Raw genomic sequence first — 24,572 nt, 5'->3', positions numbered from 1 at the left:
AAGTTATACCTCCCTGACAGTTTTCTACATCACAGAAATCTAGGATGTCCAAATAAGAAGTTAGGACCATCCAAATAAAGGACTAAACAGTATTAGGACCTGCGAGCTCCAGTGCCACAAGTGGTGCTTGTATGGTGGTACAATCCTAACAGCTCCCTATTTATGAGGTTAAAGAAATAATGATTCATTAGACTGGTTGACACCTGGAATGATTTAATCAGGCCATCCCTAACACAAATGACATTGACTCACATTTCCAGAGGTAGGTGAAACTGGCAATTGTCTTTTCCTCATAATTATCTTGACTTGCTTTGCTAGTTAGGAATGGATTTCTAGATTATACTTCAAATCTGGTAATCATTAGAGGTACATTCTTTGCATAGATGTTTGTAGTCAATGGGAACATCCAGGACAGAATTTGACCTACAAATGTAAATAAGCACCAGCAGCCTAGATAGAAAAATCTGTACTGAAGTCTGAACCGGAACTAAAATCAGATTGTTCAATAAGTATATGTGTGTGTATGTACACAAAATTTAAAATATGAATGCACATATTACAGCAGGCAAGATTTTTGTAGCTTCCCCCTCCCCCTTAAGTATTTCTGATTGCTTGTCCAAGTAATCTTTTTATCAGATTTAAAACAATGGAATTCTTACAGATAATGGAGAGGAAAAAAATTTAAATATTGGGATTAAAAATAGGTTGCATTTTTTAAAAGTAGTTTAACAGAAAGTAGTGTCTGGAAAGGGAGAAAACTGTGAAGTACTGGTCATTGGTTTTTCATCCAGCTGTATTTATAGCCTTTGTCTCTCCTTTGCTTTCCTCCCTACCTTTCCTCTCATCCAAAAAGTGTTTAGATCATGTTCCTCTTTCTGGCTATCTGCTTATTCTTTTCCCAAGGCATGGACTTATTCCAGACCCTTGTAATTAAAATATACTCTGTTATGTTGCAGTGATGAAACTGACCACAGCTAAGCTGACTGCAGCAGAATGTCATGTCTTTGACCACAATGAGTTGACCCAATTACTGTGACCTGACACCTTTGCAATCTAGTGCAGCCTGAAGTCTCAAAGCAGTAGCTCCTGAAACCAACAGAAACTTATGTGAAAGCTGGAACCAAGCAGAACAAGACTGAATTAAACCTGGGAAAAAGGCACTCCAAAAACCTGTGATTATATTACATAGTTTGTTACTACCTGCTTACTTTGCTTGTTAGAGGACACTAGGTGAGATGCCCACATGCTTTTTAAAAAATGGAAGTTTTAACAATCCAGGAGGAAATTACAGAGCCAACTATATCCTATTTTGAATATATATTCAGATATTAGGGACATAATGCAGTCTATGTGCTGACTGATCAATACGTAGCAAAGCTCCACTGCAGCGCAAACTAGTAGTAAGGTGGTGTGCGGTACTTGAACAGATCCATTCAGTGTTCCGCAATTCTACACATGAGAGCAAGGAGTTACACTGCAATAGCTGATACAGCTATAAAGGAAAGTGAGGAAACACTTAATATGGTCATCCTTTGTGCTTAGAACCACATCTTCAAATCTTATCCCACAGGTTTTTTTTTCCTCAATGTTGCAACATTCATAGTATAAGCAACTTCCGGCTTTGTTTGAGGGCTTTGGGGGGTTGGTTGTTGTTTTTTTTCCCTGCCTGCACATTATCTATAAAGCAACCTTTAAAATCTTCTTCCCCACCCCTTTAAATACCAATGCAATATTTCCTTGCTCTGTTACCACCATTGGGTGGAACATAGCACTGACGTGGAAGATCTCACCTGTGTGTTACTGCAATCATACTGTAAGACACCATATTTATTCCTTGGAAGTCAAACAAGAGGTAGAAGATAAAGCAAGAAAAACTGTCAGTGTCAAATCTTACTAAAACTGAAGCCAAACCAAAGCAAGCAAGCTACTTGGCATTGCTCACTGCCTTTGTCTGTAAAAGCTCCTGTAAGCTGCATGCAGAAACTTGGAAAATATCATTCCATAATAGTCCACAATCTCTTCTAGTGTAGATTCTCAGCTCCATATAGGGATACATTATATTCTTACATGGGTACAATTCAGAATCTTGCACAATTTTGGGGTTTGTTTTGCCATTCTGTCAGTATCTGTTTTCTACTCTTGATGCTGAAAGATGTTTTGGCTTGGAATATGAACACAAGACCAGCAGTAGAAGTTCATAACAAATTCCATTTAGCTCTGTATCCCATCATAGACAGCAGCTTGCAGGGATGCAAAAGGGGTATAAGAACGGGATGGAAAGATGAAATAATACTTCCCCAAAATAAGCTCACAGTCTCTACTGTCATGGTTCACTCCTTGATTAAAAGAAAAAAGTAGTGCCCTTTGCAGTGCCAGTTACCAGCTGCCTTCTTCACTTTCCAGTCTTATAAAAAACTTGCGAACAAAGCTTCTGTTTCTGCATTGCGCCTGTTTCTGTCTCTTTCACTTCATATTGATTCTCAATGGTAGTGAACAACAGAAATCCTAAACTAAAAATCAAGTAACATGTTATTACGGGAGGGGAGGGGGAAATATCCAAATGCAAGAATATTCCTTACAAATCTCAGCAGCTCAGTGTCTTTATTCCAAAATAGAAGTCATGGATCACCACATGATGAAATTTTGCAAGCTTAGGTCTAGAGCTAGACTTAAAATGAACAACTTGGGGCCTACCTATGAGGTCAAATTAACCATCAGATTACTTTGTAAATGGCTTCCTATTCCAAGCTTGTTGCTTGTGTGTAGATATAAATAAATGTGCACTATCTAGGGCAGTGATGAATCATGACTAAATGGAGTAAATGTACTCCGAAAATTCAGAACTGAATTTTTTTTCTGATCTAATCCTTTGTTCTGTCAGCGAGTCCCAGGAAGTGATCTGTGTGCTTCAGAATAGTCAAAATATGTTGTTATAATTCTGGATTAACTCTTTTTTCCTCAGAATACCATCTCTGTGCTCTTAGGAGATAAAGCTGTATCCTCAGTGGCAAAGAGGACTCAAAAAAGAGGTGGGCTTTGCTGTGACCACTGTTGTTGAAAATCCAGAAGAAGCTCTTTTAGGTAAGACTCTTAACTGAGTTAGTCTCAGTGTTCAGAATAAACACTCAGCTGTCTCCAGAAGTGGCTAGCATGACTGAAGTTTGGGGATGGATACAGAGGGTGGGAAAGCTGTAGAGGAAACAAATTATGAGTGAGAGTCCATAACCACTTTTCACAGGTGGATCAGAGAAAAAAGGCAAAAAAGCAACTCCAAACAACTTTTTCACAGAAGACAAAGAAAAAAAAACAAAAACAAAAAACAAACAAAAAAAAAAAAAAAAAAAAGAAAGAAAAAAAGAGATAAGATCATAGAGGCAGCAGGTGCTGAAGCAGCAGGATACAGGCTTCCAAGAGAGGGTTTGCTCCCTCTGCTGGAGCATCCTGATAGACCCACAAAAAGACTTGCTAGCTCGACTCACTTTAAATCCACATTAAATCTCTTGGATTAGGAAATAAAGATTAATGCAGTATTGATAACCATTGATGGCTTACTATCACAAGGAATTGTTAAAGAACTAAGTACTTGAATATGCCGATGAAGACAGAAGGCAGAGCTATTTCATTGCATTTGTTTTGAAAAGAAACTAAATAAAGCATACAAGTTGAAACCTCTATTTTCCAAATCATATCAGTTCAGTTAAACTGGAATATAGGAGAAGAAAAAAGAGCTTTTCCCTGTCTTATGTAATGCAGAAGTACAGCTCTTGCTATATGACCTTTGCTCTGGGACAGATTACTCACCATCATTCCTAAACCACATATAGAGAAAACCACCTGCCTTCTTGAACTGTATGTTCTTGTTGAGTACAGCTTGGCCTTAGATACTTTGGCTTATGAACAAATAGACTATTCCTACAGCAGATGCTTGTAAAGTATTTTCAGAGAAATACAATCTCACTACTTAGTTATTTAGTGTCGATGTTGGATAATGTAAGTCATAGTAGCATGATGCATAAACACACTAAGAAACCATGACTCAGACTCTAGCACAGACCTATTCTTGTTTGCCTAGCTTGTGGCTAAGGCTTCTCTTTCTTTCTTTCTTGTAGAATTAAGATCACCTTTGGGCTCTGAGACACCCCACATAACTTTAGAGGGATTGAAGGATCTTTCAACTCAGCTTTCTGTCTGCTAAATGAGAGTTGTCTTACCCCTTCATGCCTTTTCATAACTTATTTTACATAGCTTTGGTGTGGAATCTGCTTCCTACTTTATGTAAAGTTCAACATTTGGTACAAACACCACCAATTTCAGCTGAGCCTTATAAGCATAATAGTAGAAGAATGAAATATTTGTCTGAAAACAACTAGATGTAATGGATTTTGTGGCCTCTCAGGTTTAAACAGCTCTTCATTTTCCAGTTGTCTGTCATCTCAGTGAATGTCTTGGTCTACTGGTAACCACCTTACTAGTTCAGTGGAGGAAAATGGAAACCAAGCTCTGCAGCAGTGACAAAGAGGAAGCTTTCAAAAGAGAACCACCATACTCCATGGGAGAAATAGACTTCACAGCTTCTGGGAAAAAACGTGGAAAGGTACAGCACTGAGAAGTTTTAGCCCTTTACACTATTGCTATTGTTCAGCTGTTACTTCTTGGCATTAAATGAAGAAAGTGTAACAGTGAGGGTCAATGTGCCACCGTGTGAGGCACAACATCATATTCAAAGTAGGGACCATAACTTCCTGAACATGAATGTTATTTAAAATAAGGCTTATTAATATACAGAAACCAATCACTTGACTTGCACCGACATGCTACAAGTGCAGTCGATCACTTCCTTCTTTAACAAAACCTAAACAAATCAATTATGTGCTCATCTTCCTTCATTTTGCATTATTTCCTTGTTTTAATCTCTTTCTGCCAGATTAATCCCTATGGATTTCAATATTTTAAGCATACTTTTGAGCTCTTTAAAGACTCTCCTTAAAGGTCTCCCTCTCTGTTCTGCTAGTATGCAAAAAGGAATTTACATGGACAGACCCACCTCCTCACTGGTTCGTTGTATACTAATGTAGTAGATGTAGTAGTTCCTTGTATACTAATGTAGATGCTAGAGCAGAAGAATTTTGTAGGATTAGAAATCTACCTAAAGATCTTTTTCATTATAAAGTCTTAAGCACAAAGCTGAAATATTTACAGAACAGGTAGAAGCAACAGATTCACGTAACATGTCCTTGGAAAACAGACATGAAATCAGGCAAATATTTCAGCTAGTGCAGCAACAAGAAACACCTAATAAATTTTTTGGCTTTGCTAGACTTCCATGGAACTGAAAGCAGTTCAAGAGGAATAGCAGCATTAAAGGAGAGTGCAATTTGTCAGTGTGCAACAGAGAATGACCCCATCAATCCAAATTTAGTGGATTTATACAGAAGCCTGCTAAATTCATCCTAGTATTTATTTCTCTGTCAGGTTATATCCAAATAAATTACTCAAATTTTCCTTAAATAACCAAGTTGATTTTAAATTTCCCTATGCATTCAGTATGAACAATACCTCTACTGTTTCCCACTCTCTGTCCCATTGTTACTCAGTGTTTTTTGTTTTGTTCATTGAAGTTTATTAAGGTCCCAAATACCATTCATCCTGGAATTATATTCGAAGTTATGCTCAACAAATGGAAACTACCTGCTCCCAATTTGGTCGTCTCTTTAGCAGGGGAAGAAGAAAATTTCCAGGTGAAGCCTTGGCTATGGGACACCTTAAAAAAAGGACTTATAAAGGCAGCTCAAAGCACAGGTTAGTGGTTTAGACTTTAAAGAAGCAATTTATATTCCTATTGGAGTCTCATACCCAGCATCTGGTGATCTTTTAATGTCAGTCAGACTTCTTACATGATTATTTTTAGGAGTTTGAGGCTTTGTTGAATTCAACCTTCAACCTATATTAGAATAGCTTTAAAAATGAAAATTATTGTATTAGAAATAGCAAAAGCAAGTTATTTCAAACCAAATTACTTTAAGCAACCATTTCTGAGGTGTAGAATTACTGAACAGTATTTTCCTTCAGATATGACACTAGAAAGACAACATGAGATGGGACCAAATATGTTGTCCCTCTTTGGTGTCATAGCAAAATAATTCTTAAGAACACATAGCAATTTGACTTCAACAAGAGTGAATTTAGGTCAATAATAATTCTTCTTTTCCCCATTCTCACTTTTTAGGTACCAGTCAAAATCATGTTACAATAGTTTTTTGTTTTTTTTTGAAAATTGTTTTCTTAAAAATCTAAGAGTTGAACGAACTGCATTAGTAAAATAGTGTAAGATTAGACTCAAGATTAAACAAAAAGACTTTGGTAATATATAACATAAAACAAACCAGCTCACTTTCTCCCTGGCCATTCACAAAATTATAAGAGTAGTGAAAAACACTTAAAACCCAAATGAAGACAATTAATATCTGGGCACATGCACAGAAGTGGCTTTCATTTAAGATTACATCTCTTTTTCCCTGTAAAATGAGAAGGAAAAAAAAAAAAGAAAAAAGAAATTACCTGCAAAATTAAGTAAAAATATCTGTAATAATTTTACAACAAGCTCTTGGTTCAGCTTCACTGGTCCAGATAAGACTGTTTCTCTTTTTGTAATGAAACAGTCTAGAACTAAAGCCCTTTTTGGTAATTCTGTACCATACAGATATTCTCTATCCGTCTTCAAGACTTAAGACTAGACAACATCAAGATCTCCAGTTCCTTACACATCTGAAAGAGGTTGGTTCGCTATTTACACAGGGTTCTCCAAAATTCTTTGTCACCATAACAATACTGCTGTAAATTCTGCAGAAGAATTCTGTTGAATTCACTGTCCAACACACAAAAACAAGAAAATGAGAACACCATTTTAGACAGGTTATAGACAAGCTCTTCTGCTACCAGTTCTACTACTGGGGCTGAGTCCTCAGTTCAAGCCAACAACTTCCTCTATCCTGTCCCTTTGATGTTCCTTATGCAACAAGCAGACCTGCTTTGTGTAGTGATATTTCTCTTCAAATTTAGACACTAAGTAACACTAGACCAGACACAACATTCTTGGTGGCACACTGACATCAGAGTAAAGATGGCAATATTGTATCACATGATATGTGAAGCATGTTTGCTTGGGCATATAATTTCTTTTTACTTTCCTTTTTAAAGTCTTACATACTTTTTAGGTATTTAATTCCAGAAGTTACAGTCCATCAAGACCTGTCTACAGTTTATCCACCTGGGAAAAAACCTTAAATCCCTTACTCCAATTAATATTACTTTACACACAAACATGTTGAATTTTAAAGACAGTATCTAACCATTTTAAAAAATTGATTTCAGGTGCCTGGATTTTTACCAGTGCCTTACGGGTAGGAATAACAAGACACCTAGTGCAAGCAGTCCGAGATCATGCACTGGCCAGTACTTCATCCAAAGCCAGAGTGATCGCCATAGGAATAACTTCACTGAGAAAAACTCAGCACAGAGAAATTCTGGACAACACAAAGGTATTTTTTGCTTATTCTACTCATGAGACAGGACAGCCCAGAAGTAAGCAGCACCTTCACAAAATGTGGACGTAATAGGCAGAACAACATTGATCTAACTTAGAAACAAAAGTGGAGGTTTAGAGTGTGCTTGGCGGGAAAAGAAAAATAAAGAGCAAGAAGAGCAGTTAAAGGATTCTGTGCGCTCTCCACTCAGTATACTTGGCAGCAATTCTGCAAGTATCCAGTAGGTGGCAGCATTAGATATAAACTCAGCTACCAGAGCACGGATGAATGACAGGAAAAAAAATCATGCATCACAGGGCACCGTTAATATTTTTTCCCGTGTCCACTTACCACAGAAGCACTTGCTCCAAGCTTCATAAATACTGTAAAAAGTATATTTTCTGCTACAGAATACGAGCCATAAATATTACAAGACCAAATTTTCTTAACTAGTCATTGAAGTGGTATCTAATATGCAAAAACTTGTTCAACACACCAGGCCAGAAATGCTAGCCATGGAGGATTTCATCTAATTATTGGGAATTCTAGGGACTTCACAATTCAGGTGAAAGCAATCTAAGTTCAGGGTGACAACAAAGCTAAGAACAAACTCACAAATAAAAAACCTCACCCAATAGCACATTTGCTGAAAATGTCGAGACAAGTTGATGCTGAATTGACCTGCAGGTGGAGAAATCAAAATTATGGCATGACCTTCTTGTCACTGCTTATACAGTCTGTCCTAGGCAGAATATTATAACAATGAAGTAGGTGTGTAACAACAATTAATGACAGTTTCTCTGTGCTGTTTTACTTCCCTGTGAAGCTAAGAAACAAATTATACACACAGCCCTTTAAACTCACACCTAGTTCTTCTCTCAGACAGGCTAGCAAGTACCAGCTAGCAGCTGGGAGACTGCCAGATCCTATCAGCAATTTATTAATAGTCACTTAGTTTCCCCTTTCTCCATTCTTTTTGCCGAGGACAGCTCCTGTGCTGTAGCAGGTGGGACTCTGTAGCTGGAAGACTTTAACCTATTTGTGAGGCTGGACTAGTCCAAAAGGATGACAAATGAAAGGTTTTGGACATTATATGCATGAATTTTGTTCAGTTGCTTTGGAAGTGCAAACTATTTCACCTGCTTCCCAGGCTAAGTGGTCAAAATGTACCTGGATATTTCCAAATCAGCAGCTACAAAGCAAATGCACCAATCTTTATATTGCATTTTCACCCCTCTAGCTAAAGGCCAAATTCTTTGTCGAGGAATATTTCATGTAGGACACTGTTACTTCTGGCACTGATTCCACCCGAAGAAATTCTGATTTTAGTCAGTAACTTTCTGACAAAGGAACTATAGACAGGGATGTTGACCTAAACCAGTTGTCTTCATACTTGGCAGTAACACAAGCAGATTGTTTTATAAAACAGAGCTAACAATCCACACTACCAAGGAGAAGAACAAGTCAGCATATCCTTCACATCTCTTCTGTGTTAATGGTACACTTTAAACATTATTGAAAGATCACTTCCACATTTTCAGAGAATAAACATGAAAATCCCCGAGGGCCTTTGCTAAACAGCTGTTATACCTCCAGGTCCTAATCAAAGGCCAGATCTTTGTCAAGTAGGCTTAATTTTACAAGGCAGCAACATATATGCACACCCTCTGTCAAAACAAAACCTGAAGACAAATTAATAGCCAAGAAGCTTGCCCCAGCAAATGAGAAACAGAGAAAGAAGGTAAAAAAAAAATCTGTGGCACTTGCTGTTTGTAAAGTACATGAAATTTACTGCTTCATTCCTGGGACAGCTTCTGATGGCCCCACTTTTCCCAGAGCTGCTCACAAGGAAAGAAGCCATAAAGAGCATGCCTGATTATAGCCTTTTTCATGTTGCTTTGAAGGATACTTCCCTTCTCCAGCATGATTATATGCAGCTTCATTTCAGAAAGACACTTAGGAGCATGTTATCCAGTGTGCTCAACTCTTCTATCCACAGCATGAAGGAACTTGTCCCGCTGGGTTACTTTATGGTTTTGTGCATTATTAGTGCTGCTATGAGCTCTTGATGATTATTTCCTCTCCAACATCAGCTTTAGCCTTGGCTGTGGAGAAGAACCTGGATAACCCAAAGGCTGCAGAAGTCGGAAAAGAAGCATAATAGAAGGAAATGCAGATTTTAAAAAATTGCTTTAATTTGGCTTACTTGCAACAGGACATGAAGATGAAAAAGAATAACAACAAGGCATTTACAGCCTAGCTTGCTGTTAAGAATGGTATATCAAAATGTACATGCAACAGTGGAACAGGAAGATTTATCATAGAAGTAAGAGGAGCTTGAAAATGGTTTGTGTAGCACAATCCTAAAATCATATGTAGCATAATCTTTAGAATACTACAACAGAGGTTCTGTTTTACCCAGACAGTGGTGTTATGCAAAAATTAATGAATAAATTATTTCAAGATGTAACACCCCTCACCCAAAATAAAAAAAATAGTAAGACTGCACTTTCCTAATGTCTTCCTGTCACTCACTTTTTTAGGATGCAATTTCCAAAGTGTAACTGTTAGATCTCATGTAACCCTGTCAATTAAATAAAGCTGCATTTAAATTCATACGGACATACAGCAGGCTGACTTACCTACTGGGCTACTGAAATGAGTAGGTCTGCCCTGTTTATACCAGCTGAGACTTTAGCCCTCAGAGACATTACAGCTTCATCCACAGTTGTTGGGTCACATGCCCCTTTCCATTTGTCCAACAAACATTTCCAAACCCTCTGGATGAACGCCTGTGTTCCAGAGATGATGACCAATATCACTGTATATTGCAGAGCCCAAAAGGCAAACTTCAAGGAATTCAGCTTTCAGTCCTGTCACCTTTCAGAAGGAATACATTCTCCTTTCTTACCCTTTTCAAGAGCCAAGTGTCTCAAAGATGATGTGCTGTCTCATGACACACACAACACAAAAATGGAGATAAAGCACATAAAACTATGGACTATATTTTGCAGGGAACACTAACATCTCTCCTCCTCTCTCTAGAATGAAAGTCTTGTATGCTACCAATCAGATGATAACATCCAAGGCCCATTGTATTCCCTGGACCACAACCATTCCCATTTTATTTTGGTGGATCACGTAATACCAGATGAGCCAGATGCAACTACTAAGCTACGTCTCACCTTGGAAAAGCATATTTCAGAGCAGCGTACCGGGTATGGTGGTAAGTAGACTCCATATAGTCATGCTAACGAATAATACCGATGTTACCGTTATACCTGTGGGCCTCAACCTTAACAAAGGCAAAACCAATTCTGAAATTGGACAATCATCTACATAGATAAGATCAAGTAAACACATTTGTCATTACTTAAGAGGCAGAACTAAAGTGACTTCTGAAGCTGAGAAAGCTACTCTTTCAACCCCAAATCCTGAGAATTAGAAAGTAGCCTCACTGTGCTTGCAAACCAAATCTGACTGAACAAGTCTCAGTGGAACAATTTTCTGTCAGAAAATGCTGATTCATTTGACAAATATTCCACTGGAACATACTAAATTCAGTGATATCTTATATACACAAAAGTCGTTGATGTAAGCTCATTTATATTCAAGCTCAGCAAAGCTATGTGACTTTGCTGAAGTAAAACACTTTAATAAGCTCAAGTAGAATTTCCCTATTTCAAAGAATACCAAGAGGTTATTCAGAGGAAATATTTGGTGTGCTGAATATTCTTTGCAACTAAGGACTTCCCACCATAAAGTCAGAATCCACACCCCTCCTCCAGCTAAATTTTATCTAACTTTGTGATAAATGAAGAATATCTGAAGCCATAAACATCTGGAGAAACCTATAGTCATAGAGGTCACTCTTCAAACTAGAGCATCACCTTATTGAGAAATGGCACTGCTATGCCATTCACTAAAACAATTAATTTACTTGCCAATCATGTGCTGGCTATAGCTCAATTCTACCTTATCTCTGTAGTCATCCCACAACAGATACAAATAGTAAGTGGCAATCTGTACAATGCTCTACAAAGGGACCAACAAAGGGAAACAGAAAAATTATTTGAACTAAATGCCTTTTATTTTCCAACTGAAAGCAGCATTCATCTCATAATGCTGCCATTTTGATTAAGCTCTTTTAGGCCAATCTATAGTCACCTTTGGGTTACAGAGTTCAGCATTTACAGTATAAACCATCTAGAAACCAGTGGGTTCCTGTGTGTGGCTAAGCACTGGAATGCTTACGTTGTTTCTTCCCCTGCTGCCATGCCATGTTAAATATTTCATTAGCATTTCTTTTAAATGTATAAGATTGTTATTAATAATCACCACATTAGACTGTGCTGAATGAAATTACAAACTGTTTAAGCAGAGTAATAAGAGTTGATAGGAAACACGCACACTGTATCTGACTCATCTCACCCTAGCATAGTCAGCCTCTTCAATTTCTTAAATCCTCCTTTTATCAGGCTTTTCTCCCAGATTTCACTACACCTTGCTGCACATGCAAGGCACATGCATTACATCTGGGACAAACTGACAGCTTTTTGCTTCTAAATATATCTTAATATTAATAATGGTAGCTGCCTTTCTGAAGACTTAACAATCTTACCTTGCACCCTAATGCAGCTCCATTATTCCACTATTAATCACCTTGCGATAAATAAACAAAGAATTCAACAGTGCTATGACACACAAAAGTGCCAGTATCTCTATTTTGCAGCTGAAGTGTACCGAGCTGAGAACCAAACAGACCCCTTGCCAGGAATCTTGTGGGACATCCAAGGTAAACAAGGTGCCTTTGTCCTGGATCTTAGACTAGGACTTGATCTGCTAAGTCGCAGTGTTATTTATTCTCTTCATTTGCTACTTGCTTCTGCAGTTGCTTGCCTTCTGCAGGTTCATGTTCTGGTAGGTGCCAGAACAGCAAATAACAAGAGAAATACTTTCAAAGGGTCAGCAAAACCAGAATAGTTTTGTGAAAGTTGTTAACCTTTTAAAAATTAAAAACTCTCTGGTTTACAGGAACAGGTAGTATTGAGATTCCTGTGCTTTGCTTACTGGTAAACGGAGGACCAGGCACACTTGAGGTAAGTAGCTGATTGTAATTTGGAAAAATAAATTAACTTGTGCTGACTAATTAATAGGAAATTTTGCTGGATGACAAACACCTGTACTGGCACCTTCCATAAAGTCAAAATTCAAATCTATACGCCATTGAGAACTGAGTTCTGTTAATTTTAAATTTGCCAGCGTTTGTTTAGGAGAAATACTTCTTTTCAAATAGGCACCAGCTGACCATTAAAGCTTCCATAGCCAGCTTATACAGTGAAAATAAGAAATCTGAAAACAAAACCCACAGAAGCCATCTCCAGATTTAGCGAGAGAGAAACACTGTGCTACTGCTCAAGATCACCTACAGAATTTTATATATTTATATATAAATTTAATATATATAATGTTTTTATATATAAAATTTTATATATTTATACTTTATATATTAGTGTATATAAATATATAAAGGAGGAGTGTCACGAGGATGGAGCCAGGCTCTACTCAGTGATAGGACAAGTGGCAATGGGTACAAACTGGAACACAAGAGGTTCCACTTAAACTTGAGAAGAAACTTCTTCTCAGTGAGGGTGACAGAACACTGGAACAGGCTGCCCAGGGAGGTTGTGGAGTCTCCTTCTCTGGAGACATTCAAAACCCGCCTGGACACGTTCCTGTGTAACCTTATCTAGGTGTTCCTGCTCCGGCAGGGGGATTGGACTAGATGATCTTTTGAGGTCCCTTCCAATCTCTAGCATACTGTGAAAAAAAGATTAATCATTCACTGATGTCCAGAAATAGTGAGACCACTGTCACAGAGCACAGACGAAGTACAAGACCACATTTGCCAGATATGCCATTTAAAACTATAGTATCCTAGTTCCACTGAGCAAAAGTACATTGCAGGATAGAAGACTCAAGTGATACCTGTTAACAACTCCGTATCTTCTCCAGTGAAGGATCAGTTTTGATTTTTTTTTCCTGAGTAGTTCTACAACATAAGGAACCTATTAACTAGGAAATAGTCTTTGATTTCTATTTCATTCTTACTGGTATTTTATTTTACTCCTTTTGTAGCAGCTTGTATGTCCACATAGCTTTTTTTGGATGATACTCTCAGATAAAAAGGAATACAGTACCTTCAGAGAGATGTTTAACCATAATTTAAACTTTCCAAATGACGAGACTCTGCCACACAAGCTGGTAATCTCTTTCAGAATGACTGATTTCTGCTGTTTCCTGGTTTCAGTTTCCAGTCCTGTATCTTGTCAGATCTTTGTCAGCTTGACTAAAACATACACTGGTATTGGAAACCTCACTGCTTACACGGAGATTATGTTACCTCTTGAGCTTCTAAGAAGCTAAATACAGCAGTGTTTTCTGTATCTTGGGTGTTGAAAAATCACATATTACAAGCTATAATCTTCTTTTCAAAGTTGTAAAGAACAATGAAAGTGACTTGGAAACCAAAGGTGACTGGCTAGAGCTGCCCAGAATTTACACGTGTTGGGAATGGATAGCCGATTGTACTTTTTTAGGATATCAATTTCTTAAATAGAAATTGGATAATACACATCAAGGACTACAACAGTTGTTAAAAACAAAACACTAGAAAAACAAACCCTATACAACATGAAAGTCAATAATTAGATTCTTAAACTCTCATTAGCTTCTTGCATAATTCTGGAGTAAAAAGTACTCCAGAGTTATAAAATAGGCAGCAATACTCGTTGCAATTATGATACCATGGCCTCTGCTTCCCTCCCTGCAACCTGCCTGACTCCTTCTAATTGCAGAAGCAATAGAGTTATCAGCCTTTAACTCTTGTAGCTGCTGTGCTTCCGTGCTTTTTTTCCTGTGGCCCAGTGTTGTATTCACACAGGCAAATCCCTAATTTTTAGAATGTATTACCAGGTTAAGCAGTCAGAAGAGCCTGATGGAGAATTTCTGTATAGTGCTCCTCTTGTACTTAACTATGCTGAAACACAAACTGTAGGGGAGAGGGAGGAAGAGAAGAAAGCAGGGATAAAGAAGTTTTATGTACTGTTTGTCCAAGTCAGGTTGTTTAGCTACTCAGCAGATGTGTCACAAAAGCAGTATAGCCATGGGCGACCTGCTACAGAGTCAGAAAACTCCTGATAGCTTAGAGGAGTCTGGAGTGATGCCATAGTGAACCTGGTTTAGGTATGCATTTATTCTTAGTGTGCAAGAAATCCTTATTTTTAATAGCATTTTCTTTCCATATATGAATTCTAAAAGTATACTTTTTGAACTACAGAGAATGTGCAGCAGTCTGGAAAATTCTGCTCCCTGGCTTATCTTAACTGGGTCTGGAGGTACAGCTGACATCTTAGCTGCATTCATGAATGACCCACAGCTTGTCATGCCAAAAGCTGTTGAAAAGCAATTTAAGGAGAAGTTCCCTTCAAAAAGCTTCCTGTGGAAGGACATTCTCCAGTGGACAGCAACAGTGAGCTCATATGTTTGATAATTATGTACATCATGTTCTCAAGTTCCCCTTAAACATTTCTAGGTTCACAAGTCCATTCAGTGCAGGTTTGACAATTAGCTGCCCAGAAGTTTGGAGGACTCCAGTGCTTTTACACTAGTGTCATAGAATACCTCTCTAACATTAAAAGCAAGTGCTCAGTTGATTGTACAAACTACTTTGTCCTAATGATTCAGCTGAACACTTAGAGCTCTGTCCTTCCTTAGTCATTTCCTCAAGTCATAGCCAGCACCAAGGAACCCCACAGTCCTGGAGGACATGAAGCATTACTTATACTCCACAGCTGTGGAGTTTGTGCAGCTGTAACAAAAGAGACCTAATTCATGATTTACAGCTGTTAAATGGAAACTTAATTGTGGATAAGAACCAATAGATTAAAATGAATGAAGGGTGTTTAGAAATTATCCCATCTATTGGCAGTTATGCATGTTCTTAAAAAAAAAAAAAGAAAGAACACTCAGATTCACAGATTTTTCCCAACTCTGTCTTGAGGCACACTTGCTAGACTTGAACCAGCAAGTGTTTAGGAAACAAAAAAGCCCAACACTACTACCACTTTGAGATTGTCTGTATGTGAAAATTAAAGAGCTCTCTGTGTCTCTGAGATAAACCAAGTCCACTTCACCTGATCCACTACTTATTCTTTGCAATTCCTGACATAAACCTGAACTCTAAAAGCTGCACATATTAATTCCATTAGGGAGCACTTTCCCAAATTACTAACACAAGAGGATGGAAGGGCATCTAGAAGCAATATTGCCAGATGCTCACAAAGTCTCAGTGCAGCTGCACTGCAAGAAAGAAAACTCAATAGAGAAGCAGAAGAAAAGAGTACTGCGTATATCAATATTTGATGACTTTTACTCAAAGAAGATTTGGAGACTATGCTTTTAAATAAACAACTCTGAAAGCAAAACTTAAATGTCAAAGCAGGAAAAGGTAAAACAAAAGTAGTGGTAGGCTGGCCACAGGATGACTATGAGTCAAATAAGAATGTGAGTTAAGGAAGGATCTTTTAATTATAGAACTGCTCTGGTTCTCAGTATATCCAAGTTTGGTTCCTCCTGTCCTGCTAGGTGATTTTGAAAAAATCAATAACTTCCTCCTTGCCCTGGGAATTATTTATAAATGGGAAACCAATATTGCTTGTCTTCTTGCCAAACCTCAGCATTACAATTAGAATATATGTTTTTGTGAAATACTGTATGGGCTCTTAGGCATTAATATACAGCAGTAGGACAACACATAAAAGTACTTTTTTCATCTCCCAATAGATTCAGAACATTATTTCACACCAACATCTTTTAACTTTGCACAACTTTGAGCAAGATGGTTCAGAAGAACTAGACACAGTAATTTTAAAAGCTTTAGTAAAAGGTAAGAACAACAGACACAGCAGAGTGTAATACTTGTCTTTTTCTATACCATAAATGTTTTTCATGTCTAGAGCAAGTTCAGTTGGCTGTTGGATCAGAATTAATTTCTGATGCAGAGTTGTTCTGTTTGCTTATTGACAGATTAATTGGGATGGTTACCATAGCTCTTTGTAAGCTTGCTTTAAAACAATGCTCACATTTTAATCTCATGCTATTGTATAGTGCTATTTTAATTGGTCTTTTATTTCACTACTTGCTTCTCTTAGTAGTAGAGGTTCTAGAAGAGCTGAACCACTGAGACACACCCCCACCAAAGAAAAAGCCCACCAAAACCCCAGTCCCTCCCCAACCTCCCCCTCAAAAAAACACCCCAAAACCTACAACCTCCCCTACCCCACCCCCCCCCCAAAAAAAAAGCAAATATACCTCAGTGACCTTAGTTCCAGAAACAATCCATTTCCCCTAAATTTAAGTGGGGGAGGGGCAGGAACCAATGGTGACATTCTATTCCAAACGTGCTAATTGAAACAAGACCAAACCAATAGCCAGTCCTGTTCCCACACTTTCTGCAGGTTCTGCAGGCCTGGATTGCTCTTAAAATCCTAAAAAATTTAGTGTTTTAATAGAAAATTAATCTAGCAAAAATTAATATTTTTATATTAATATTTCTTAAATTGGGGGGGAATGCTGTGAAGAGTTCCTGTTAGGCAACTGTAGCTGAAGGAGAGCTTGTATTGCTAATCAAATTACCAATGCTATATTAAATTAAACAGAACTGCTGTAAAGTACTGAGTTTATTTGCATTTTCTATTTTTGCCAGCCTGTAAAAGTCACAGTCAGGAGCCTCAGGAGTACCTGGATGAATTGAAGCTGGCAGTGGCCTGGAATAGAGTGGACATAGCTAAAAGTGAAATATTCAATGGTGATGTGGAGTGGAAGGTACCAGGTTTTATTGTCTTAGAGGACAGTGTATAATAGAAGGTGTACAGGACACAAACATCCTGAAAGCTTCAGTTTTTAACACTACCTGCATTCTCCACGAGAAGATTCAGCAGTGGCAGTATGCTTTCTTAGGCTGTTTGTCTTTCTGGTCCTTTATATGAAAATGGCTAAAGACAGAGAAATAATTTAGTGGACATGGTCCCTTTCTTGAACACTTTGGGCGCAAGAATCTCCCCTCCCCCTCTTCTGTACAAATGCTTAAATCAAACAAACCTGAGTTTGCAAAGTAAAAGCAACATGCAGATATTACTGTTAGAAGATGGTAGGAAGAACATGACTGTTTCCAATTGCTGTATAAATACCCAGAGCAGTTAATACCTAAGATCACCACAACTCTCACAGCATGCTGTTTGTGTTCAAGTTTTAACATTAATGCTTACACAGACATTTTGTCACAGAGAAATGAAGATAGTTTTACCACTTCTACCCACTGCTGACCTGCTGGAAGACAACATGTACATGTCCTCATGTTGAATCTTACCTCTCTCCTCATCCATCCATGATTATCCAAAAAAAAACCTTTTTTATTTTTCCCCTTCCTCAATATAGTCCTGTGACCTGGAAGAAGTGATGATGGATGCTCTGGTCAATGACAAACCAGAATTTGTAAAATTATTTATTGAGAATGGGGCTAACATATCCGAATTCCTGACATATAGTCGTCTGCAGAGGCTCTACTGTTCCATTTCTCAGAAATGTCTCCTCTATGAACTTCTCCTGAAGAAACATGAAGAAAGCAAGCTGACCTTGACAGGCCTCAGTGGCCAACATCATAAGGAGCAGAGGGAGAGCTGCCCACTCTTCACTCTCAGTGAGGTCTCTAGAGTTCTCAAGGATTTTCTCCATGATGCATGCAAAGGTTTCTATCAAGACCCCAAATATGGAAGCAAGAAGAAATCAGTAAGTTACAACTTTCTATCATAGGCCTGATCCTCTGCAATTAGAACTTGAAAGTTTAGCTGGGTCAGGCCTTTGTGGGTAGGGAAGGAAAGGGAAGATGAGACAAGCAGGCACTTCAGTTTCTCATTCCTTTTTCAGCTCATTATTATTACAACTAAAATGGTATGATATTTTTGTGTTCAAAATTTAAAGGGAAAGTAATCTATTAAGACTGTGACTCCTCTTTCTCCCCCTTTGCAAGTGGGATTTTACGCAAGGTTTTTCTGTACCTCGAACTAATGCTGAGGTACAGCCTCTGTTTCAGGATCTGCAGAGGCACCTGTATCTCACACTCTTCTAGTGCAACTTCCACAGGCTGTTCATCATTCTAACACGTTGCATGTGGAGAATTTTGTTGATCTTACAACTCCCACGTACATAAGAACAGTTTCAATGCAAGATACATGGGGAATACAAAAAGACAGTTACGTTTACTAAGAATTAATTGGACATTAAAATGGCAGTCTGCATTTCTCATACAGAACCTCAATCAGACATATTTGAAAGATAGCATTTTCTAGGAAAAAGACAAGCACGCATAGACTATGCAGTACGTGATATTTGCCTTTAGATTATTACAGCTTCATTATTGAGTAACATAACACATAGCCAAAAATAAGAACAATTGGGTGAAATGACCCTGGCCAGCACCCTGATCAGCACCCTGGCCAACGCATGACAAGGATAACATGTGGTGGATACCACTGTTGAAAGAGATGGTACACTGTCCACAACTGTGAAACAGTCTTACTGGTTTTGCATTTTGACAGTGTACTTAACATTGAAACTCTTAAGCACCAAAGTTTTTGCAAGGTCATTGGAAATCAGTTTGGGCAAATGATTTAAAAACAGAAACATGTAAAGAAATCTCATTAAGACCAGAGTTCTAAACAAACTAAACAATTAAACCTTTGGGTATTTGCCTAATTCTAGTTTAATCTTAAAACTGGTTAAATTAAAAAGTAAGTTTAAAAAAAATTCTCATACAACAGCTTCACTCACTTTTGCTTTGATAAAGCCTAGGTAAATCAACAAGAAAAGCTAACTTTGAATCTAGTCAGAATTTCTTTGTTGAGAATTTGGGGCAATACCTTTGAAGTCATTAAGCAGACTCACAGATTTTACAGGAATAAAAGTTTGCTCCCGAAATCTCACTGACCTGTGTGGCTTGGGCAGTAAGCGAGCTAAATCCAAGTGCTATAAATAAGGCCCAATTCAGATACTAGATCACCCAGCCTACTAGCTGTTTTAGTTTTGAAGCTTCTTCCAATGGTTGCCACCAGTGGCTCAATCCTGTTACCACTGACAGCAGAAAGGAACTAGTGGTTACAAAGACTCATGTGACTTTTGGGATATCTTTGACTCCTGCAAGGATTTCAATACAGTTTATTTGATTAAATAGCCCACTACAAACTGAAGGGCTTTTTAAAAACAAACAAACAAACAAACAAACAAAACAATAAAACACAACCCAACAAAACAAACAAAAACCACCAACAAAACCAAAAAACACCAAACGAAGCCATCAACACCCCTCCAAAAATGCCATTAAAATAAACTATGTGATTGTGTTAAAATTTAAGCAATGAAGAAATATATCCTCACAAAAACTTTCTATTTAAAAAAAACCCAAAAACTACTCCAGCTGCTTCTAATTTACACAATAGATGTAAAGGCAGGTTTTAAACACACTTAATTCTCAGAACTTGACCTCAGCTGCCACACTTCCTCTGGAGAGTTTTTTCATCAAAAGCTAAAGGAATAAGCAGTGCTCTACTTAAAATATTCCCCACATGGGGGAGAGGTTTCTCAAAGGAAGGACTAAAAAGAGGGTATTGATGTACTCTATTCTTGTCCTGTATAGGACCTTGGCGAGGTTTATTTCTGTTGAAATAAAATGCCTTTCGTTCCCTTTTCTCTGAAACCATGTCCTCTGTGGCAGCTGAGCAGAATCCAACAGACCTGAAGGCAATCTCAGATTGGTTAATCACAGGTTTGTTTTGTATGATATTACACACCAGCAGTGAAACCCTGGCCTTAATAAAGTCAACGAGCTATACCATCAACTTCAATAGGGTCGTGGTTTCATCCAGAATGTTCTCACACATATTGAGTTATACTGGGGACACAAGGGTCCTTTGATTCAGTACAGAATGAACTAATTACCTCTCAGTCCTACAGAAAAGAAAAATGAAAAGCATATGAAGTAGCTGGCAACGCTAAGAGCAACTTAGATCATGTCATTTGCATGGAATGAGACTGAAAAGCAGGTTTTAATTTCTGTAAACCATATTTCAGGATAAAATGAATACAAAGCCATTACCTGGGCACTTGGATATGAACCAGAAGACCGAAAATCCTTGGAGGGATTTATTTGTCTGGGCAGTATTTCAAAACCGGCACAAGATGGCGAACTATTTCTGGGCTATGGTAAGCTTCGGGCTGTAGCTGCTTCAGGTAAAATGTCGGTATATTTCTAGTATATGAGAAGTTTTCTGCTCAGCCTTACAGCTCACACAACAGACAGGCTTGTTTCTAAAATATGAAATGATGTGGCATTTATAGGGCTTTTCATCTCCATGTGGTTCAGCAGAGGCCAGAGGGCCTGACAACGAAGGCAGAGCAACAGCAGGTGTGAGTAAGTACAGCCTGAAACACTGCTAATTTACTTCAGCTGCAGAGCTGACCCTCCTCTTCCTTGCAGCAGATGACTCACCACTTTCTGTCTCAGGTTTTGTTTCTTCTACAATAGATCAGTTGTTTGGGTCCTTGTGATCCAGAGGGAAGACTGTGCAATCCAGCATCTTTAGCTTACGTGCTGTACGCGTAGGGAACAACAGCATCACACTCTCAAAGGCTGAGTTTCAGGCTGGCATAATTGGCTCCTATTTTACAATCCTCCACAACCAAGGCCCTGTCTCATGCATCTGGAGTGCATCCCCACAGAGTCAAACACAGTTATCAAGACTCCATCCCTGAGCTTCCAGACAGCTGCAGCTGGCACAGGGCCCGAGGTCATGGGGAAGGACAAACTGCATACAGCTCTTCAGCCACTGAGTGTGTGTGCACACAGACACATCTGCACCTTGCAGGGCTTTGTACTTGTGGAGCTCTATTACCAGAAGTCACGTATTTCTGCTGTGTGCTGCTGCCAGCCTTTCCCATATATCCTTATGGAGCTTCTCAGCAAGGTAGCTGTGAGACTGTTTTGCTCTATTTCCACAATGCCAGTCTTTGAACTGAAAGGAGAAGAATGCCCAAATCAGACTCTTCCAAGATCAATTAACCCCTGAAGTCTCCAGCTTTATGGGCACAAGAACTACCAATACATGGTTTACAATTCTAAAATGCCACTGAAACTGTTGTGTTGATCAACATTTTGGACTTTCAAGTCTGTATTTGAGGGAAGATTCTTCAAAGGGAGACCTGCATGATTTTTTTGTTGTTGTTATTAGGTGTGTTCCATAGAGAAGTCTTCTTCTCCCCAGTTCAGAAATGCCCTCCTGTGGACGGTAACAGCAGTACCCCTTTCAATTCTACAGGGTCAGGAAGGTGTAGCTTCAGCTTTGGCAGCCTGCAAGATCCTTAAAGAGATGTCCCGCCTGGAGACAGAGACCGAAGTAGAACATACAATGAAAGAGGCCAAGTATGAGCAGCTCGCTGTTGGTAAGTAACAGTCCCTTTGTAACTGCATAAAAAATTTAAGAAGTAAATACCATTGAAAGACAAGGAAATGAAAAAGATACTCTCAGTTGTAAAAGGTCAACTGTCATGAAAAATTTAAGACCCTTGTAGCACAGGCAGTCCCAAACATTCAAATACCACATAAGAAGGACTTAAAAACCAATCATTTTGGGAAAATCAGCAATCCAAGACTGTTTCCTGGGATGCATGGAAGAAATTACTCTTCTGCTGCATGTTGGTTTTAAGTGTCTGAATTTACAAGACGCATTACAGCGATGGGCAAGACAATAACCAGAACACTTCCAGCCTCGCAGCAGCCTGGTTTTCCTGCAATATCAAGCTTGCTCTCTAAGGGCCACTAGATCAACAAGTTTTAAGGTCTTTGTTGCTAAAAATAATTCAACATTACTTCATCCAGAAGAGGTCTAACTGCACAGCAAAACTGCAGCGAGGCTCAGACTGGTTTCTCAGCAGGCAAGCCTCCCCTCCCGACAAAAGTAAGCATTCAGGCATTGCAGGTGCCTGATATCAAGCCCTCTCACCTTTGCCTGGTTTTATAACAGATGCCTGCACACAAGCTTCTCTGCTGGCCTGACTTCAATCCAGTCCGTACCTGAAGGTAGCACTGTTGTGAACAGAGGGTTTTAAAGTACGCCACGCATGTAAACACAGAGGCTTTTTTCCCCCTTAGAGCTAGTACATCAAGCAGCTGAAGGCTAATGCAGATATTGCTACATTATTTATACACAGATCACATTTTCTCCTCTTCTCACAGGGCTTTTATTATTTACAAAAAAATAAAAGGCAGATTCTCATATAATCACAAGTCTCAAGTAATTTAGTCATAGAATTACAGGGCCTAATCCAATACACAGAAGTTGCTCCTTGGCTTTGGTAAGTGTTAGATCAGATGATCAGTTAATTTCCTGCCTGGATGACACGTCAATATTACATAAAATAAGCATTCTTTAAAAATTATAAATACCACATCAACTGTAACAGAAGTCTGTATATCAGCTTATTTTACATGCACTTGATCCTTCCCCAGCCCTCACAGTGTGTGAGGCCTAGGTGTAGGCTACCCTAGGTAAGGTACTGAGAGAATCAAGTGAATCAGCAGAATGAAACCAACGCAAGAAGTCAGATCTTCTCCAATAAGGAACCATGACTTTCTGGACTGTTTATCTTAATTTCTGAGCTCCAAGACCACCTTCTCTGGAAACAACTATAACACAACATTCTACCAAGTCTAGTATTATTTCATGTCAGATAGCTATGTCTTAAACCCAAGGATTTTTTGGCTACTAGCCAAAGATGAGTTGTTCCTTTCATTTAGTCTATTCAGGAGACTGGGGAAACCGCGGCAACTCATCCTTCAGTCTAAGAGGATCACCCAAGAGATACATTTTTGTTTGATATTGCCGAAAGCTAGGTGTGAGGCAGCTACAGATGAGAAACTGTAACAAATGCTGTCATGCTGCCAAGAATTTCTTGTGAAAGAAAAATTTCTTCTCATCTCAAACAACAATAGGGAAAAAAAAATAACACATCAATCCCCCCCCTCCCACCCCCTTCCCCAACACACACAAAACCCAAACCTGTTAGATCCAGAGGGCTGAGAAGGAAGCAGATAAAAAGAGGTGATAGATTTACTCCATACCTTTCTGCAAATAGTGGGAATTTCAAAATTAGTGATTTTTTTCCCACCAAGGCAATTCTATTTCATCTGTACACACATGCATAAAGCCATAGGGACTTATTCTTGTGTCCAGCATCATTCCTCTCTCCCTCACACCTCCTCTTATCTCTCTCAGGCTCTTTTCAACTATTTCAGCCTGGCAGAAGTCTCTGGTGCAGCAAGAACATGTGGTGGTGCCCAGGCTTTGCTGCCACCATGCTTCACACACATCACTATCTTGCCTTACTTTTTTTTTTTTAATTACAAGATCTGGTTGTTTATGTTTCCTTCATTTGACAGAACTGTTTAGTGAATGCTATCACAACAGTGAGGAGAGAGCATTTGCTCTGTTGGTGAGAAAAAATCATTACTGGAACAGAATCACCTGCCTTCAGCTGGCTACAGAAGCAGATGCAAAGTCTTTCTTTGCACATGATGGTGTCCAGGTAAGTTTTACAGCTCCTCCCCTCCCCACGTTTACCCCAGGGCTTTTAAACATGATGTTAGCTACATAAAAGGGTAGAACAGCAACTGAACAACCCCATGAAATGCATTCCCTGAAGAGATATTCTTCAGAAAGGGGGCTCTTCCCTCTCCCTGGCATTATACGAAGAGTATGTTATAATGCACCCTTGACAAAGCAACACAGTTCCTCCTTTCCCCTCCCTTTCATCCGAATGGCCCACAGACCAGTGCACTGAGAAGGTTTAGCCTTTATTCCATCCTGTGGTTTTTATTCCTTGCTCATAGAGAAACATCAGGAAAGCACTTTAAATATGCCTGAGGCATAATGAAGCTGC

At 38.7% G+C, this 24,572-nt stretch overlaps 3 protein-coding genes across 3 annotated transcripts in view; 1 reads left to right on the top strand and 2 right to left on the bottom strand.

The window, feature by feature from the left end:
* The window catches only part of KCNQ1 (potassium voltage-gated channel subfamily Q member 1), a 404,325-nt gene extending 382,447 nt beyond the window's left edge, over positions 1 to 21,878 (bottom strand). Inside the window, exon 1 of the mRNA XM_061342452.1 lies at positions 20,734 to 21,878. The gene's annotated coding sequence lies outside the window, so the exon portion shown is untranslated. The remainder of the gene's footprint in view (positions 1 to 20,733) is intronic.
* The window catches only part of CD81 (CD81 molecule), a 108,418-nt gene that overhangs the window by 16,727 nt on the left and 67,119 nt on the right, over positions 1 to 24,572 (bottom strand). The gene's annotated exons all lie outside the window — the stretch shown is intronic.
* The window catches only part of TRPM5 (transient receptor potential cation channel subfamily M member 5), a 40,179-nt gene continuing 19,706 nt past the window's right edge, over positions 4,100 to 24,572 (top strand). The window contains exons 1-12 of the mRNA XM_061342491.1: positions 4,100 to 4,594; positions 5,619 to 5,799; positions 7,372 to 7,538; positions 10,569 to 10,749; positions 12,558 to 12,622; positions 14,863 to 15,054; positions 16,368 to 16,470; positions 17,290 to 17,408; positions 18,021 to 18,371; positions 20,709 to 20,840; positions 21,953 to 22,076; positions 24,073 to 24,218. Of these exons, the coding sequence (XP_061198475.1) occupies positions 4,487 to 4,594; positions 5,619 to 5,799; positions 7,372 to 7,538; positions 10,569 to 10,749; positions 12,558 to 12,622; positions 14,863 to 15,054; positions 16,368 to 16,470; positions 17,290 to 17,408; positions 18,021 to 18,371; positions 20,709 to 20,840; positions 21,953 to 22,076; positions 24,073 to 24,218 (1,869 nt within the window). The 5' untranslated portion in view covers positions 4,100 to 4,486. The remainder of the gene's footprint in view (positions 4,595 to 5,618; positions 5,800 to 7,371; positions 7,539 to 10,568; positions 10,750 to 12,557; positions 12,623 to 14,862; positions 15,055 to 16,367; positions 16,471 to 17,289; positions 17,409 to 18,020; positions 18,372 to 20,708; positions 20,841 to 21,952; positions 22,077 to 24,072; positions 24,219 to 24,572) is intronic.

This window comes from Neopsephotus bourkii, unplaced genomic scaffold, assembly GCF_033783945.1.
Source record: "Neopsephotus bourkii isolate Nb327-2 ecotype Australia unplaced genomic scaffold, CSIRO-AGI_Nbou_v1 NB_1792, whole genome shotgun sequence".
Classification (NCBI taxonomy): Eukaryota; Metazoa; Chordata; class Aves; order Psittaciformes; family Psittacidae; genus Neopsephotus; species Neopsephotus bourkii.
Note: the sequence above shows the minus strand (reverse complement) of the source record. Positions and strands in the feature narration are given on the sequence as shown.